Raw genomic sequence first — 18,860 nt, 5'->3', positions numbered from 1 at the left:
AGAGTGGTGGTGACAGGCACAGTGGGGGGTGGAGGGGGTGGGGAGTTGGGTTTTAATGAGTGTGATGGAAAACTTCTGGAGATGAGCGGTTGCATGACGGTGTGAATGTACTTAATGTCACAGTACACTTTAGAAATGGTTAAAATGGTAAAATTTGTGTTATGTGTATTTTACCACAATTTTAAAAGAGGAAAAAGGAGAAGTAGCAACCCCAGGAGAAATCCTATTTGGACCAGGCCCTCTTCCCCTCTCTCTTGGCCCAGACTTTCTGCTTCTGGGAGCCTCACAACTGGGAATTTGGAGTGGATGTAGCCAAAGTGAGATTTCAGAGGAGATAAACACCACATTTCAATGTCAGCACAGTTAGATAGATGGAATAACAACCAAAGAAATGAGGTCCATCTGTGGCTACACTGCTGGAGAATGCCACGCAGAGTCAAAACCGTCCAGGTCCAAAGGCCAACTCACCATCCAATGCCTGAGTGACCTGGGAAGCCCACTTCATCTCTGTGAGCTTCAGCTTCCCTCTCGGCAAAATGAGAACCACATGTGAGGTACTGGCCCAGGGCCTGGCACTTACTGGTATGTAGTAAGTGGCAAAGGTTAATTTCATAAGGAATTGGGAGATTCGAGTCATTTAACCCATCTCCTTGGCAGAGGGGAAACTGAGGCACAGAGAGGCAATTTGATTTGCCCAAGGCCACACATTACTGAGCTGTGACTTCAAGATGTCTTGGACCTCAACCCAGGTTTCTGGAGTTTGTCCAGCAGTTAAGCATTGGTCCCCTATCAAGAAGCCATGTGAGAATGGACATCGGGCTATCACATGACCCTCTCTGTTGTCAAAGATGCCGCCAGGATCCCACCTACTCATTCCTTCATGAAGACAGGATAGGCTTTAACAAGGAGGAGGTGAATTTTATCAGCCAAACCTTTTTGTGCTGTAAGTGTGGGTGGAGATCCATGGGCAGTCAGTAGCTTTGTTGAGTTCAGATGGCTGGTCTTATACTGCAGCCCATGCCAGCAGACACCATCTGGTGTGAATTACTGGGAGCCAGTCGTCTTGCTTTAGGAAGGACCTCCAGACACATGTACCGGGGTCCTCAGAGACTGGCATGTACGTACTCTCGTTGGAGTGAGACATAGTCCTGGGAAGGAGCCCTCTCCTGAAGGCAGCAGCCCTGGAGTAAATTACTAGGGGTCTTAAGGAATTCGTCCTTCCTGCGTGCATTTGTTCATGGACTCAAGCCACACTTGCATTCTGTGTCTACCCTGCGTGAGAGAAATCAGTGTCTCTTGAGCCTTGCCTGGGGGATCAGGGAAGTAATCACCACAAGGTACGATGAAGCACCCCAGAAGAGTGATTGATGTCCCCAAGTTCTGCAGGAACACCAAGGAAAGACTGAGCCCAGGGAGTGTGGGAGTCCTTCACGGAGGTGACATCCCAGCAGGGGCCAGAAGGACAGGGAGGCCTTTTCCAGGTAGAGAAGGAAAAGGGTACCGCTGCTTAGCACACTGGCCACACTGCTCTAAAAAGAAAACAGAAAACACAAGGACTTCAACGAGGCGGGGTCCATTTCTCTCTCACGGAAGGACAAGTGGGGTGAACAGTTCAGGCAGATGTGGTCGTTTGGGGCTGCTGGGGACCCAGAAGGCCTCCATCTTGTTGCCCAGCCCTCCCTACCAAAGACGGCTCACCCACCATACCTGCACCGTCTAGTCTTTGGGAAGAGGGAAAGAGGAGAAGGAGCCTAATGCCTTCAACAGCTGGGAGATGTTGGCTGTGGCTGGGTGACCATGCTAATTATCCAATTATTCTCTAAGAAAAAGAGAGGAGATTGGGGGAGAAGGGAGAGGAGCGAACAGGCAGTCTGCCATGTGCAAAGAGGAAAGAGCTTGCATGTTTGTAGATTTGTGGCATAGACAGGCGTGCAGGCGATGAATCTGGAGAGGGAAGTGGGATCGGGGTATATTCTGTATGTCCTGGGAGCACTGCAGTGTGTTAGGGTGTGGAGGGGGGGGAGGTTTTTGTTTTTGCATGGATCGTGATGCAAACCAGGAGCTGAGGCAAAGTGTGATGGGGAGGGCATGTAAGCTGAGAAACTCTCAGAGGGTGGTAAAGACATTTTCCATTACTGAACAAGGAGGCAGAGTCCCCGATTCTGAGCTCTGGAATCTTCGCCGCTGGGGGTATGGGCAGGGGCTGGAGAGCAGTAATCATAATCTTTTCTCTCATTTCCTCTCCCCAGACTGTACTTCGGATCGTGGTGCTTGGGATCTGGGATTATATCGAAAACAAAATAGAGGTAAAGGCCAGCGTCAGTGCGCACCCCCCACACTGGCCATTCTGGGAGCCGGAAAATATCCCTCCGGGTGGGACCTCAAAAAGGCCTGACCTTCCACACTGGGTGCAGAAGTCCCTGTGGCTGTATTGTTGGGGTTGGAGGGCAGGGGACAGGCAGGTGGAGAAAGTTCCTGGCAAAGGGACAGCCTGAAAATTCTCCTCAAAATTCTGCAAGATTTGAGAAGTTTTTTTGAGTCAGTTGGAAAAGCTTTGAAATGTGTCTTAAAACAAATGATTCCACTCTAAAATGGCCCAGTGGTCAGAGAGCTGGGCAAGCTTGTTTCAGTAGAGTATCCCGCCGCTCTGCTTCCTGTAAAAGTGTCTGGTTTAGTAGGTGGGGATGAAAGGCCAAGGAAGCCTGGCTGTCGCTGGGAGTTTTGTACATGCAGGACCAGGACCATGTCCATTGTCCACTCCTTCCTCACCCACCTCCCGCCCCACATCCACGCTGTAGCCTCTTTGGGCCACGTGCTGGGAACAGACATAAAGGGGCCTGGCCCATGGAAGTCCAGATGAACCCAAGCTTGAGCAGGCAGGTAGAAGGTCGGGGCCCAAGGCTCAGTTGCCCATGCCGGGCCCCCTCTTCTCCTAGCCCTTCCTCCTTGTGGTGAGAGACTCAGCGTCAGATAGAAATAAGATGTAGGCTCTGGGCTCCTGCTACCCAAGGGATCCAGCCTTCAGCCCCCACTGCCAGTGAGGGATTCAGAAAGGCTAGAACAGGAACCCTGGGGCATGGAATACAAGCCCACTCCCAGGAGGGGATGAGACACTGGGAAGATGCCGGGAGCAACCCCAGGCCGTTGGAACAAAGTCTGTGGATGGGCTTAGGTCACTTAAGAGGGAAGAGAGTACCATGGGCATGTCTAGGAGTGGAGAGGTCACTGAAGAGATGGAGGAGGGTCAGGGGAGACCTGAGGTGGGGATAGGGGAGAACTGATGTGGGGACAGACCTCCTGGAGAATTCAGCCCTACCAGCTGCTTTGTCTGACCTGCTTCTGGGACATCCAGGAAGTGGCCCATGGCACTGAAATCCAATTCCTCTCACAGGTGTTTGATGGGGCTGTGATCATCCTGTCCTTGGCCCCAATGGTGGCGTCCACTGTGGCCAATGGGCCCAGGAGCCCCTGGGATGCCATCAGCCTCATTATCATGCTCCGGATCTGGCGGGTGAAGAGGGTCATTGATGGTGAGTGGTCCAAGAAGGGTCAGCGGCACCGGCAGGGTGGCAGGTGGCCACTACTGAGTCTGGCACTGTTGACTAAGAGCAGAGGGAGGCCACATGGTACGGGGTAGGTGGGAGGCATGACCCTGCCAGCCTCAGGGACTGGAGGCCAGAGCCTGCTGGTGCAGAAACAACAAGCCTGTCACCACTCACTCCATGTCACATGTCCAGGAGCTGCACACACTGCCCAGATGTCCCGTGCAAGCACTTGAGCGTTCGTTCCAACATAACTATTTATTCTATGTCCTGCTGGCCAGCGCCTCCCATGAGAACTTACAGCAGGGCCTGCCATTCTGGAACACCAGCATTCCACAGCCTGAGGGTTTGGACGCACGCCTGCCGCCCGCCGCCTACAAACTCACCACTGGCTTTGTCCAGCCTATTGGTCAAGGGGTTGCTCCCTGTGGGGCCCATCTCCCCTCTGTCCAGCAAGGGGTGCCCCGCCCCTAACCTGTCGACCTGCAAACAGCTCAAGATGGTTTCTGGGAGAGGTGCTGGCTTGGTCTGCATTTTGGCTTGTTTTGGTCAGTGTTAGTGGCGCGTGCTCCCATCTGAGCTTCCGTTCCCAGAGAGTGTCTGTTACCTCCGCTCTCTGTTACCTGCCTTTGCTACCATCAGAGCCAAAGGCCACCCTCCCAAAGGAGCCACCTCTTGTGGAGAGCTCTGCCCTGACTTAGGTCATTCCTCTATTTCCAGGAAATGACAGACCTGAGAGTGTCCCCCCGGAAGAGGACACCCAAATGAGAGAATTCTGGAAACCCTGTCCCTGAAGAACGGGGCAGGGTACTAGGATGGGGTGGCCTGGGGATGGGGAAGAGGGAGAATCCAGCTCCAGGTTCCAGAAGGTGGTCCTTAGACCTCCCAGGAAATGGCAGAGAGGCCCACCTCACCTCAGCCAGACTCGACACAGACCAGGCACAGAACCACCACAGATGGGCTGGCCTGCCCCTCAAGGAGGTGGGCTCCTGCAGGAGTGTGGGGCAGTCTGAGCCAGGTGGTCACATGGAGGGGCAAGGCACAACAAGGAAGTTATATAGATGATGATTCCTGAGCTTTTTTAAAGTAGCAAAACCTTTCTTCTGCAAAATCTTATGCAGCTCGCCAGTGTGAAAGATAGATTAAAAGGGAAGTATTTTTGTTGACTTGAAGTGGGGGTGGGCAGAGCCCACTCCTTGCCCTCTCTTCTCCTGGGGGCATCTCTTTTTTTTTTTTTTTTAAGGATTTTTATTTATTTATTTGATAGACAGAGAGAGATCACAAGTAGGCAGAGAGGCAGGCAAATAGAGAGAGGAGGAAGCAGGCTCCCCACTGAGCAGAGAGCCCGATGCGGGGCTCGATCCCAGGAACCCGAGATCATGACCCGAGCCGAAGGCAGAGGCCTAAACCACTGAGCCACCCAGGCGCCCCTCCTGGGGGCATCTCTAAGGACCTTCTGGAGCAGGTTCAGACCACCATTAGATAGACTATTAATACTACAGATTGTATCGTATACAGACTCTTAAGGTCACTCTGGCCCTGAAATTTGGTTGCAAATGTCAGAAATTGTAGCTATGAGGATACCTCAACAGCATTTGCAGGGGAGTGGGGGTAGGGTATGGGGCAGGAAGGACAGCCTCTTGGGTTTCTCATCCGCTGGCAGGGTTTCCTCTTGCTAGTCCCTGCCCCCACATTCCACCCGGTTAGCACTGTGGGATGTGATGTCTTTTCAGGGAGCTAGCTCCTAATCCAGAATCTTCATCCAACTGGAATGTGACTTTGTAAGGTCCAAACCGGGAAGGCTCTGAGAGGTCATCTCGTCCATTCCTGTCATTTGACGGATGGGGAAACTGAGGCCAAGAGGGATAAGGGTCGCACAGCAAAGCAAATTGGAGCTCAGGCCCACCGGCAAGTGCCAGTGTGCTCTTTATCTGTACACTCACCCTCATCTGCTCAGGGCGGGTCCACTCACAAGAACATCGTCTCCCTTCAGAGCAGGAACAGCGCCTTCTGGCTCTTCTCAGCCAGCTGTGAACAGCTGGTCACCCTCACAGTGATGGGTCTTGACAGCCCATTGCGAGCGCTCTTCCCAGCTGCTGCCCCTTTATCCTGACATAGCAGGCATGGCTGTACCACTGGAAGCCTCAGGATAGGGATGTGCCGGGTGAAAGTGTGGGTGTTAATTTGCTTCTCTCACCCTGGGTGTGAATTGGCTTCAGCAGAGCTCTGAGGAGGCGGAAGCCACTGGGTCCAGCCTTGGGAGCCTGGAGACGGGCCTGCAGGACAAGTGGGCTGCCCTCCAGTTGAGAAGCAAACATGAGAATTCTGCTTTCTCTGCCCCACATGATTCCTGCAGCAGCCAGAGAACACCCAGAGGGTGGGAGATCATGGGTGGAAAAGGAATCGAAGAGTGGAGATGTGGAGAGTTGTAGAATACAGCGGCAAGAGAGGCACGTGACCAAAATTTCTGACTAGTCAGGAAAAGCTGAATTCTGTGATATGAGAAGATCATGAAGGCCAGAGGCCAGGGTCGGGTCAGGAGTTGATACTGAGACTTCACAGAGCCTGGAGAACTGCCCAAGGGAAGGGCCCATGTGGCTACCAACAGGCTACAAGATCTGGGGCCCTCCAACCCGAGGCTAGACTCTCTCTGGGTGAATAGGACTGTCCATGAGTAAAAGAGACCCAGAATGACAGTGACTTAAAGCGGAAGCCTTTCTCTCACAAGAAGGTCTGCAGGTCGGAGTCCCGGGCTGATGTGGCACTCTCTGTAGTTGAGACTCCAGGCTCTTCCTGTTTGTTGCTCTGCCATACATTGTCTACTTTCCAAAGTCACCCCATGGCCCAGGATGGCTGCTCCAGGGCTAGCCATCACATCCTTATCTCAGCCACTAGGAAGAAGGAAGAGAGGAAGAAGATAAAGAGGCAAAAGGAAAGCCCCAGCTGCCTTTCCTCTTTAGACATCTTTATTGAGATATAGTTCTCACATGAAACACCTATTTAAAGTGCACAATTCCATGGCTTTTAGTATATTTCCAAGGTCATGCAAATATCACCAAAACCTAAGCTTAGAGCCTTTCACCACTTCAAAAAGAAAGCCCATACCCATTAGCAGTCACTTCACATGACCCTCCCAGCCCTAGACAGCCACTAACCTACTTCCTGTCTCTGTAGATTTGCCTCTTCTGGACATTTCCTATGAGTAGGATCATAGTCTGGGTGTTCTGGTGTGTCTGCTTTCCTTCGCTGAGCAAAAGCGTTTCATCCATGTGTAGCCTGTGTTTCATTTCTTTTTATTTCTGCATCATGCTCGTTTGTATGGACAGGCTACATTTTCTCGATCCCCTCATCCACTGCTGGACGTTTAGCTTGTTTCCCCATTTGACTACTGGGAACATCCATGTCCAAGCTTTTGTGTGCAGGTATGTTTTCATTTCTCTGAAGTGCCTAGGCATGGACTCACCCTGCCCTGTGGTCACTCTGTTTTAGCCATCTCAGGACCTGCTCCACTGTTTTCCAGAGCGGCTGCCCCATGTCACTTTCCCACCAGCTGTGAGTGAGGATTCCAGGATTTCTGCTTCCTTGTTACCGCCAGCTCCCGGAAGCTGCTGCACGACACCTGCACTTGCCTCACAATGTCCAGACTGTGGTCTCACAGCTGGCCATAGCTGCACAGGATACTCAGAAGTCCAGCCCTTGCTCCGGGCAGCTGTGCACACAGCCAGAAGGAAGGGTGCTGTCACTAGGACAAAGGAGGAAAACAGTTCTCTTGGTCACCGCAGATTAGGGTTCTAGCCCTTTTATACTGTCTGGGTACTGTGGGGTGCCTAGACATCCCCTGAGCCCCTGCACCCCCCGGCTCCTCTAGGAACCACTCCCGGACTTGAACCTGCCACTGGCTGGCTGCTGGGACTGGCCCCTCTCCCTCCTGAGCCCCACTACTGCCAAGTTCCTCATGGAGCTGTCTCTGTCTTCCAGCTTACGTCCTGCCGGTGAAGGTGGAGATGGAGATGGTCATCCAGCAGTACGAGAAGGCCAAGGTCATCCAAGACGAGCAGCTGGAGAGACTGACGCAGATCTGTCAGGAGCAAGGGGTAATGCCCTGCCACTCCCGGGTCTGTCCAGAGCCAAGGGCCCCGGTGATGCCTAAAACCGCAGGAGACCAGAACTGCAGGGCCCCCGAGGACACATGGGGAACCTAAGGCCCACAGAGTGGGAAACCAGTCTCTGAAGGTCACTCCTGATCGGCCTCACCAGGCCTGGGCTCAGCACCAACTCTCAGGCCAGGGTGCTTTCTCTTTGTACCATGGTGACCAGTGAGCCTTCCAGCCTGAGCCAGCCATCACCAACTTAGTTCAGCAGAGTCTTCTGGACACAGTGGTCTCTAGAGCAGGGGACAGCTTCTGTCCACAGAGGTTGCTGGGCACCACTGTGGACCAGTCACCACACAAGAGGTGTTCACAGTTCTCTGTGCCTTCCAGGAGCTATGGGGAAGACAGAGAGGGGCCCTGTGAGGCCATGCTCAGCAGAGCCAGTGGGGCGGGGCAGGGGGCCAGCTGGGTCCTGCAGCAAGACTACAGAGCTCTGTAAAAACACAGCCTCCAGGGAGGGGATGTTCTCGTACCGGGTGAGAATGCCAGTGAGATTGCCTCAGAGGGGACCAGCAAGCGAGGTGGTGGAAAGTGTGGAAGAGAATAGACGAAATGAAATATATGGTCATTCTGGCCTCTCCGTTGGATTCTGGGAGGAGGACAGGCCACTGCCCCTTACCCTATGAGCCACATAAGCTATTGCCCCCCACCCTTAGTCCCCAGGGCCAGCCCAGGCATAGAGTGCCCCAGCTACTTATCCCATGTGGGGCTGAGTGCTTCTGGCTTGCAGTGCAGTGAGGATGGACACCCCTTGCTCCCTCCCCCTGCTCCTCTGTGGAGCCCACAGGCACTCTCTGTGGGGGTCTGAGGGCCACATGCATCTGCCTGGCTTTTCACCCTCATACATCCTTCATCTCGTACATAAACACTCTGAAGAAGTCAGACAGAGTCACCTCCCATTTCGACAAGCACTGTGCCGTCCCATCTTTCATTTTGGTTGTGATGTACCCCTTGCCTGAGCCCTTGCCCCTTGTCATCCTGCCTAACTGATTTGTGTGCAGCCTGCGTGTCCTGGCTTTTCCACTAACCACAGCACTGTACTCCTGCAGCAGTCACTGCTCCCTTAACCCCTGGCCCTGCTGTGGGCCTCCACTGAGCACTGGGCGCTCGCTGCCACGGGCTCTGGTTCTCTGCACCCGGGACTGCTGCTCCCATGGAATGGGATGCTCCCGTAGGATAGACCTCGTCTGACTTACGTTTGCCCACAGCCCAGCACCCTCTCATGGTGGGTCTCCAGGGCCCCCAACCCCAACCTCTCCTAGCTAGAAGAAGAGCTGGAGGGAGTGGGAAGTCTGTGGAATGTCACCACAAATTGATCCCTAGAATTGTCCACAAGAACAGGCACACAGAGTCTTCAAAATCATCTCTTTGGAATGTCGGTCAGGGAACCAAATCTTTTTATCTACTTTGGGAACACGATGGCCTTTCATTTTAGCACAAAATGTTTATGAGAGACAAGAGGGGACATCAGGGGACACAGCCCTCAGGAGAACATCCTCCTCAGGATACTGGGCATGGGGCAGTCTTTACAGGGTTGTGGACCTGGGAAGACCAGTGTTCTAGTCCCTAAGTGGTTGGCATCAGCTTCACCCTCACCCATGCATCTAGTTTGCCAGCACCATCACGGCCTGTGCTGGGCACTGGGGGCACTGTGGTGGAGAGGATTTGGCCCCTACCCCCAGGAGGCTCTGTGTGGCTCCAGTCTGGCAGGCCCAAAAGCAAACAGGGGCAGTCTGGTGCCTGCCTGGGGCAGGGACATGTCTGGAGTTCTGCATGCCAGTGGGCAGGGGAGCGGATGGGTTTCCAGAGGAGCTGGCATTGGGCAGGGCCACTTGGAGAAGGGTGCCTGTCAGAGGGGACAGGTGAGGCGTTAGAGTGGGTGTTGTACCAGGGGAGTTCAAGGCCATTCAGGAAGGAGGAGGCTGGCTTGGGAAGGGCCTACATGGCTGATCTAAGAATTTGGGCTCCATCCCGTAGGGAAAGGGGAGGCCTGGGGTGTTAGAAGCAGGGGTCGGAAGTCTCAGGTTGGCGTTTTTGATGGATCTCTCCGGCTGCTATTGGAGGTGGGATGGGCAAGAGTGAGGAATGGAGATAAGAAGCCTGGGCTGAGAAGCTTTTTCAGCCACCCAGCAGGGAGAGGCCTGGGTTCAGAGTAGACGGAGGTGTAGAGGAGGAGGGAGAGGACACATCTGGGTGTCAGCCAGGATCTGGCTGGAGCTTGGTCAGGCAGCTTTCAGTCTACTAATAGGAAAATGAACACCACGTGGCTGCAGTTGGCCACGTGACACACAGCGACAGAATACCTCATCTGCCCTTCATAAGCTCTCACACAGCCCTCCAGCCCGGCAGAGAACAAGCTGACCCACTGCAAGCCTCATAGTCACAGCGCGTGGGCCACATGGCCAAGAGAAAACCCTACCGGCAGCCCCACCCCCAGTTCTTTCCACTAGGACCCCCGTCCTCAGCCCACAGAGACCCCACATGTGGTCTCCTCCCTGGGGTCCTGGCCAAGGGGAGACTCCCTTGGATTCTGCACAGGAAAGAGCTAATAAATAAAGACAGATTTCCTCTAGGTAATGACATCTGGAAAAGAAATGAGCAGAAACAAACCATTTTAATTTAAAAAACACCTGAAGCCTGTCATCTTAGTTGAGACAGCTAAAAGGGCCAGCTGGGCTGGAATCCCAGTGGATCACAGGGAAGGCGGGAGGAGCCCAATAAGAGCAGAGAAACCAGGGCTGCTGCTGTCCCAAAGCTGAGCACTGCCCTCTCCATGGGGTAGGGCACATGGACACCTCATTCCCAGGTCTCTTCAGGACCAGGTTTGAGATTTGACTGGGTTACAAACAGCCTTAAAGAAATGAGAGTGCTGGCTCACGACACCTCCAGGACGGACAGACACTTTGGGAGAAGAGCGCCCAGAATGGTTGAGAATAGACTTTAGGGGCAGACCTGAGTGCAAAGCCAGCTTACAAGGCCCACTGAGGGGCCTTGTGGCTTTGGTCACTGATGGGACCTGTGTGGCCCTTGGTTTTCCTAATCTGAAAAAGAGGAATAGTGACAAATTCCATGAAGGATGGTTGTGACATGGTGTAGCCTGAAACCTGACCCATGACGAATAGTGACTGCCAGCCCACCCCTTCTCCCCCAGGTACATCCATTTATTTCATGGATAAGACCACTGAGGTGTGGGTGACTCGCCTGAGAGCTCACAGCTAGTCGAGGGCTGTGAGAGCCAGGAATAGACCCAGCTGTCCTAATGGAACACTGTTCTTTCCCAGCCCACCTTGCTTAGGGTCGCGTTCTATGTCGTTTTTCTACCCATGTCACTTTTCGGTGCTCGGTGAAGACATTGGCCAGATGATGCCCCAGGATGTCTTTAAACCACAGCCTGAGCGCAGCTCTCGGACAGGGACAGATGTAGCGGCACTCAGCCATCTTGGTGGTATTTCCAGACTCTCCCACTGTATCCATCTCCCTGCCCACCCCCAAACCCCCTCTTTGTCAAGAACTCGTGCGCTCTCTCTTCCTGCTGGAATTCTCAGTTTAATAAAGCAGTTTCCACATCAGATTCATAGGTGCTACTTAAAACGCTGAAATTTACCAAAGTGCCCATGAAATGTTCAGGATCTCAGATTAAATGAAACAGCCAATTTGTATTCATCCCACTCTCTTCCTGGGGTGTATCTGTGTATATATTTCCCAAGACATTATTCATCTTAGCTCTTTTTAAAATAAACTTTATATTTTGGAATGGTTTTAGATTTATAGAAGAGTTGTGAGAATGGTACAGAGTTCCCATGTCCCCCATACCCAATTTCCCTGTTAACATAACCTCTCCTATTAGTATCATGCATTTGTTACAACTAAGGACTTGATATTGGTGTGTTATTATTAAAGTCCATACACTGTTCCAATTTCTGTAGTTTCTAGCTAATGTCCTTGACCTGTTCCAGGATCCCATTCAGAACACCGCATTACCTGTGGTTATCATATCTCTTTAGGCTCCTCCTGGCTATAAAAGTTCCTCTGACTTTCTTTGTTTTTGATGACTGACCATTTGGAGTACCGTTCAGGTATTGCGTAGGACGCCCCATGATGGGGATTTGTCTGATGTTTTTCTCATGATTAGACTGGAGTAATGGGTTTTAGGGGAGGAAGATCGTCACATCACATCACATCGAGGGAACCTGCTGTCAACATGACTTCTCACCGTCTGACGTTGTCTGATCTCTGCTCTGTAAAGTTACTCTGTTTTATTCATCTTGGCTTTTTTAGAAGGCTTAAATTGCTTGTCGCTGTGACCCTGTAAAGACTCTTGGGTGACATAGTTTGCTGGTTTCTTGCATGAATATCTTGTACATTTGATCTTCTGTGGCACGTGGCAGCTCCCTTCTTACCACAGGCACACCCATTGTGCCCCGGGACCACCTTATGTTATAAATGAAAGTGTCCTTAGAGGGCATCTGACACAATTCTAGATTCGGCACACGGGGGCGCTCTGAGGCCCAGAGAAGGGGAGAAGTGTGCCCAACATCACACAGCAATTAGGAGATGAGGATGGAAACAGGGTCTCTTACCCCTTCACTGCAGTGCTCCCCCTGCGTCTAGAATCACACTGGCCTCTGGTCTTCACAGGGAGACAGGACACAGTGTTTCCCTCATGTCCATGATCTCTTCTGCCTGCTAGGCTCACCTCATCCTTAGATTCCTCCTGGAAATCTGGGGCCAGCAAAAAGGAGGAGACTCTAATGTTAGGCAGTCTTATTTTTCCGAAGCCTTGGCTGGCCTTTGGCGGCCTGCTTCCAGATTGCTCCCTTCTGTGACGGGAGCAGATAGCCTCAGATCCTCTGTGGAAAGTTCCTCCCCTTTCCCTTGTATTTTGCTCTCTGTCTGGATCTTGGCCAGATTTTCTTCGGAGTTAATCTTGCCGGTACACAGATGAGCTCCAGAGGTGGGATGCTAGTTACTGTCCTTCGGAGAGATGGTGTGAGTTCTTTGTCTCCATGTACTGGCCGCTTCAGAGATTAAAACTGTTTGAGGTGCAATAGTTAAGTCACTGCAATGATATATTCTTCCAGCTCATCTTAAGAAACCGCTTCTGAGGGTTTATGTACAGCTGTGTGCAGGATCTAGCTCTAATTCTGAGACATATTCTGAAGTCCTCGTTGTACCTGCTCTTTGCCCCGTAAGCTTTGCCTTTGGCCTAGAGTTAATAGGATCCAGCCTGGCTCACTGTCAAAATGTATTTCTCTTCTCTGCTGGGTCCTGTGGGAAGGATGGAAGAAAGTTCATTTCTCTTTCCTCAGTACCATTCACCCTGAGACCATTCGCAAAAACCCAGGTATCGAGGGTGACTTGAGGCCCAGCCTGCAAGGAGGCACATGGAGCTCTGTGAACCCCTTAGGACAGCCTTGGGCCTTGGGCCAGCATCAGTCCCTGGATGAGGAGTCCTCTGTGGGGGCAGCCCGGAGGGGTGGAGGGAGTCTGCTTAGACAAGGGGCCAACAAGCAAGATTCTGACCTCTGCTCTGCCAGCGGCTAATCTCCCCTTTAATCCCTGGGCCTCAGTTTCCCTGTTGGAAAAAATGGAGGAAACAAGGCTTATGTCATGAGGATGCTCTAAGGATCAGACTAATTCAAGTATCATATATAAAGTCTGGTCTACTGGAGTCTTTCAGTAAATATAAAAAAAAAAAGGAAAGAGAGTAAAATAATCACTCATATAATTGTGACCACTTACAAATGCACCCCCGTGTATTTTAGCTTCCTTTGACCTTACAGTCAGAGTGCATAGGCTAGGTCTTATTAACCCCTTTGTAAATGGAAAGACAACAGCTAAGAGAGGCCGTTGCTTGCCCAGGGTCGCCTTGTGGTGGAGGGCGGGGGATGGAACTCAGCATCAGGTCCGTCTGCCTGTTTCCGCCAGAAACAGGGTGTCTGGACAAGTCACTGGCAGGAGTAACATAAGCTGCTACTTCAGACAAATCCAGACATCACAGTGGCCTAACACAAGAGGAGTTTGTCATTCACATCACAGCCCAGTGCAGTTGCCACGGACAGCTGGTGATGGCTCCCCAGTCCCCCGTCACTCTGGCCTCCAGGAGCCGGTCATTTTCTAACTGCTGCTGCTAAGTCCTTGGGGCTTTCTCCCTTCAATGGAGGAGAAGTAGAGAGTTATGCAGTTAGTCAGGCTTCTGCCCCCATTTTGTCAGTGGAACTCAGTCACACAGGCACACTTGAGGCACCAGAGGCTGACCGAAGTGGTCTATGTGCCCAAGAAGAAAACAGTCACCTGAAATGACGCCCATGGGCTCATGACATTCTCTGCCCCTCTCCCTAATCCCATGGACATAGTCACATTTAGTAATCCTCCCTGGGTGGTGCAAGTCTCCCTGACCTTTTTCTAGAAGAAACAGGATAATAATCTTGACCTCAAGCAACAGGCATTTCTGGTGGTGGTAGGCAATGGTAGGAGGGGTGGTGTCCTGATCCTCCCCCTCCTCCTTCCCCGCCACACACCTTTCCCTCCATCCACACTGAGAGCCTGGGTGTTCCTTCTATAACCCCCTCATGGCAGGGGGTTATAGTCCACTTGTTAGGTCGTGAGAGGTGACCTGGGGGCCTTGCTCTGCACCCACAGCTCCCTGGTACTCAGCACACCTGACAGAAGGCCAATGGCTGCACAAATTCTCACCTTTGAGGCTGGGCAGCCAACTCAGAGCAGGGCCTCTGTGGCCATCAAGAGATTGGAAATCGTAAAAAAGTGGTCCCATCCTGGTTCTGGGGGTGGTGCTTGATAGCTCATTCCAGAGAGTCCCCTCTTTTTTCCTGGAGAGGCCACAAGTCCCCAGCTCAGCACAATTGTCTTTGTTACCTGGATTATTCAAGATTCCACTGTGGGAAGGGAAGTGTGTGTGTGTGTGTGTGTGTGTGTGTGTGTGTGTGTGTGTGTGTGTGTGTTTAAGCATGGGAAGTGATTTGTAAAACAGCAGATAGCTTTAATGACAGGCCTATTTAGCTGATAAAATTAGCCATCAGAGGAATAACTTATGTTATCCTTTTGCCATAATTTAAATTTATGGCCAACTACCAGTCATCTTCACAAAGGATGGAAAGGGGCCAAGGTCGAATTCAGCTTCCCCCGCTCCTAAATCATTAGTTTGCAACTGTCTCCTGATTTTTATTGTTACCAACAATGGCAAAACTAATGGAAATAAACATTGGATGCCATCCCAATGGCAGATAGGTTTGAAGGCAGGGCATTCTGTGCAGACAGCACTATTTGGATGGAAGAAAATTATTGCTGTTGCATTAGATACCGTCCAGCTTCTGGCCGGAGTGTGCATTGATCAGGCCAAGGCCGTGTCAAGTGTACTCCACAAACCAGACCATTAAAGGCAGAGATGGACTGGGTGTGCCCGCCCTGCCGCCCCAGGGGTCTGGCCCCACCTGGGTAGCCACTAAAAGCCCAGCCCCAATGGAAGGGGCCTGACTGCTCTGTAATGCACAGTGAGGGCTTCCCTGTGGATCCTGGCGGATCTGGTCCGGTTATCTGATAGAAATACTTAGCTAATGATGCACATTAAGAAGGGCTGTGATTGCACTTTCATTCTTCCTGGGTCTCAGGTTGGTCTTGAATTCCCCATGTGTCTTCAGCCCTGGAGGCCCAGGCAAGCCCTGAGAGCCTGGGTGTTCCTTCTTACCTGTTTTCAGCAGTTTGACTGCAGCGTGTCCAGGGGTGGGGTTTTTGTGTTTATCCTGCTTAGGATTCTGTGTTTCTTGAATTTGTGGATTGATATTTTTCATTAGATTTGGAAAGTTCCTGGCCACGATTTCTTGACCGATTGCTTCTGTCTCAGCCTTCCATCCTTCCCCTGGAGCTCTGGTTGCATGTTCGGCGCTTGGAGCATGCCTTCCATCTTACACCCTCTTCTGTTCACTCACTCTCCCTTTTTTTTCTTCTTTTCTGGCCATAAGTTTCAATATTTTTCTATAGACCTATCCTCAAGTTCAACAGTCTTACCTTCTACCATGTCCAGTCTGCTGCTAAACCCACACAGTGGAAAACCCAATCTCAGACATTGCATGTTGAGGTCCTAGGAGCTCCACTGGATTCCTTTTCTGTTCTGTTTCTCTGCTGAAATGCTACATCCATTCTGCTCATCTTTCCCCCACTTTAACATATTAATCACAGTAATTTTGAAGTCCTTATCTGCTAACTCAAATAGACCTAAGTCATCTTCAGTGGAAATTCTAAGCAGCCTCTGAACTGCTCTATGTTTTTGTTATTATTGTTGTTGTTGTTTTTGTCAGAGAGAGAAAGAGCATGCGCACAAGCAGGCAGAGTGGCAGGCAGGAGTAAGAAGCAGGAGTAAGAAGCAGGCTCCCTGCTGAGCAAGGAGCTCAATACAGGACTGAATCCCAGGACCTTAGGATCATGACCTGAGCAGAAGGCAGCGGCTTAACCGACTGAGCCACCCAGGTGTCTGCTCTGTTTTTATAATCAATTCTTTTTGTGCTTGTTTGCATGAATAGTAATTTTTACTGTGTGCTACACATTGTTGATAATGTGCTTTAGGGATTCTGGATTATGTTATCTTTCTGTAAAGAGTCGGCCCTCTGGGAGTGGGGCATTTCATCAGGGAGCTGGGGTGGCCCTCAAGACAGGAGCTACCTGTCCCTTGTGCTTTATTCCCTCCCAGCTGGGGTCCCAGAGCCAGCATGGTCCTTGTCATAGACTCAAGAGTTTAGCTAGTCTATTTGCCTTATTGAAAACACAGTAAAACCGAGGCCCCAAAAGGAAGAGATTCACCACAAGTCAGGGTGAGGGAGCGCAATGGGCTGAGAACTCAGGCTCCTGCCTCCTCCAGCCCTTACTTTCTCCCCACTTGGGAGCCTCCTGCTCTTTCCTAGCCCCTGTAGCCTTGAAGCCCTCTGTGTACCACTTGAGCTCAGTCTCTTTCATCTGGTCCCTAAGGCTTCACCTTGATACAAAGTCTGTGAAGCTAGAGGTCAGAGGCCTGGGGTCTGGGCCTGGCTTTGCTTCTGATGCATCCTGTAGTCTTAGCTTTTCCCTTACCCTGTCTCCCAGGACAGAGACTCCTTCCCACCTGGAGCCCCAGTTTACCCACTGACTAATTAGGTCCTGATATCCTAGGACCCCTGACAGGCTTTTGGTCAGCTAGGGAAGCACACATAGCCTTGTTCAGTATAGGGAAAGCAGCAGCCAGGCTCTAAGGGTCTCAGGGCCCTGCCAGTCCCCTGGAACTGAGCTGGGCTGAGCTGAGAGCCAGAGAGCTATCTGCAGTTTCCCTGTAAAGCGTCTGTCCTTCCTCCTTGGCCAAGGGCTGAGAGCATCCAGCCACCACACCCTCTGAAGCTTGTAAAATTACATCCCTCTCCTTCACCCGTTCCAGTGCACGCCCATGCTGACACTTTGACCTCCTAAATAATTTCCTCACCTCCTGTCTCCACTGTCTCCAACCCAGTCCAAATTCTGGTCATCAAGCCTGGGCTGCAGAAGTAGCATCTCGACTGTTGGTCCTACTTCCAACCTGGCCCATCTCCGCCCAGTCCTTCTCTGCTCTGCTACCAGCATGGGCCTTCCAAAGTGCTCACTTCAATCAGCACACCACCTCCTCCAGCACTATGCCTTCTCTTCAAAAGATTTCAGAGGCTTCTTGTCGCTTTTTTTAAAAAAGGCTAACATCTTATCACATCTTACTGTGGCTAACAGGCTGTGCCTGGAGTGGACCCTGCTGATCTCCCCAGCCTCTCTCACCTCCCAGTCCTCTGTCTTGCAGACACACCAGGCCTTCCCTGCAACAAATGCCACCCAGGGCCAGCCCCTAGGACTGGCGTGGGAGATTTACTGCAGTGCAGCACACATGGCCCCCCTCACTTGGGGCCACTGAGGACTGACTTCCAAGCTGGGAGAGGCATTTCCATTCCAAACCACATAATAGAGTTTTAACATAGCCCTCACCATGCTTTACCTGAATGAGTGAATGAATGCATGCCTGCCTGCCTAGGAGAATTCCATACACTTGGGGTTCATATCTCTAGCCTAAACCTTGTTTTAATGTATGTACCTATGTCTCTACATATGGGCTTGGGGCTGGGCAAGCCCTGGCCTCTGGCTGTCTGGCCTAAATTCCAGTGGGACACTAACGGGCAGCTCTGGATCAATTACAAGTTATCAATAATGCATCTGCTCAGAGTGGCCTAGGAGGCCATTAGCCTCCTGGCCCTGATGAGCAGCCTTGGAGAAAGTGGGCTATGTATGCCCATGGGAAGTTCAGATCAGCCTGGGTAAGAGGGGCTTCTAGCCCCCGTGGAGCTCAGGAGGGTTGCCTCATCAGCCCTATGGGACCTCTGAGAACTTGCTGCCAGAGGGGTGGTTTGACCTCTCTCCCCATGGTCAGAAGGCCACCCCACAGAAAGCCAGCCTCACTTTCTCAGCCTCTGCAAATAATAGACCCATTCGAGTACTGGGTTCTTGAAGTCTAGAGTCAGAGCCTAGACTAAGAGCAGTGTTAGGGCTCAGTATGGGATCAGGCCTGGGACTCAGTGTGTGAGCAGGTGTAGGGTTCACAGCATAACTATGGTTGGAGCTCAGTTTGTGACCATGGTCAGAGTTTAGTGTGCGAGCAGGGTCAGGGCTCAGACTTTGTCTCATCTTTGGGCTAGGATTGGGGCTCAGTCTGAAACCACAGAATTGAGAAAAGCTAATTAGTTCATGCATTCATTTATCTAACAATATTTATTGAGTGCCTTCTCTCTACCAGGCAACAAAACAGACAAGACCCCTGCTCTTGCAGAGACTATATTTTATTAAGGGGTGAAGGGCTGCGGTCATGGGCTGGAGCTCTCACTCCTGGGGGCCAGTTAAGTACACTTCTTCCCAGCTCTCCATGACATTGTGTTGGTAGTTTGCAGTTGGTCTTGGAGGGGTATCTACACCACAGAGGTTAGTATGAACTACTCATCAGGGTTTGTTTGTTTGTTTTTAACCTGTGTACTATCACTGAAGTAAGAGAGGGAAAACCAATAGGCAGTCCTTATAGAAAATGGTAGAATGACCACACATATTTATCTGATCTTCTTTCCCAAACTCCACTAAAATGATAATTTAAAAACTATAAACACATAAGAATTAAGAAAGT

The 18,860-nt window shown here is 51.4% G+C and overlaps 1 protein-coding gene across 2 annotated transcripts in view; it reads left to right on the top strand.

Annotated features, from left to right (window-relative positions):
• TMEM266 (transmembrane protein 266) overlaps positions 1 to 18,860 on the top strand; it is a 71,527-nt gene that overhangs the window by 35,864 nt on the left and 16,803 nt on the right. For both annotated transcript variants that reach the window (XM_082735994.1, XM_082735993.1), the window contains exons 6-8: positions 2,250 to 2,306; positions 3,392 to 3,530; positions 7,521 to 7,636. In XM_082735994.1, the coding sequence (XP_082592120.1) occupies positions 2,250 to 2,306; positions 3,392 to 3,530; positions 7,521 to 7,636 (312 nt within the window). The remainder of the gene's footprint in view (positions 1 to 2,249; positions 2,307 to 3,391; positions 3,531 to 7,520; positions 7,637 to 18,860) is intronic.

This window comes from Mustela nivalis, assembly GCF_964662115.1.
Source record: "Mustela nivalis genome assembly, chromosome: 6".
NCBI classification, from domain to species: domain Eukaryota; kingdom Metazoa; phylum Chordata; class Mammalia; order Carnivora; family Mustelidae; genus Mustela; species Mustela nivalis.
Note: the sequence above shows the minus strand (reverse complement) of the source record. Positions and strands in the feature narration are given on the sequence as shown.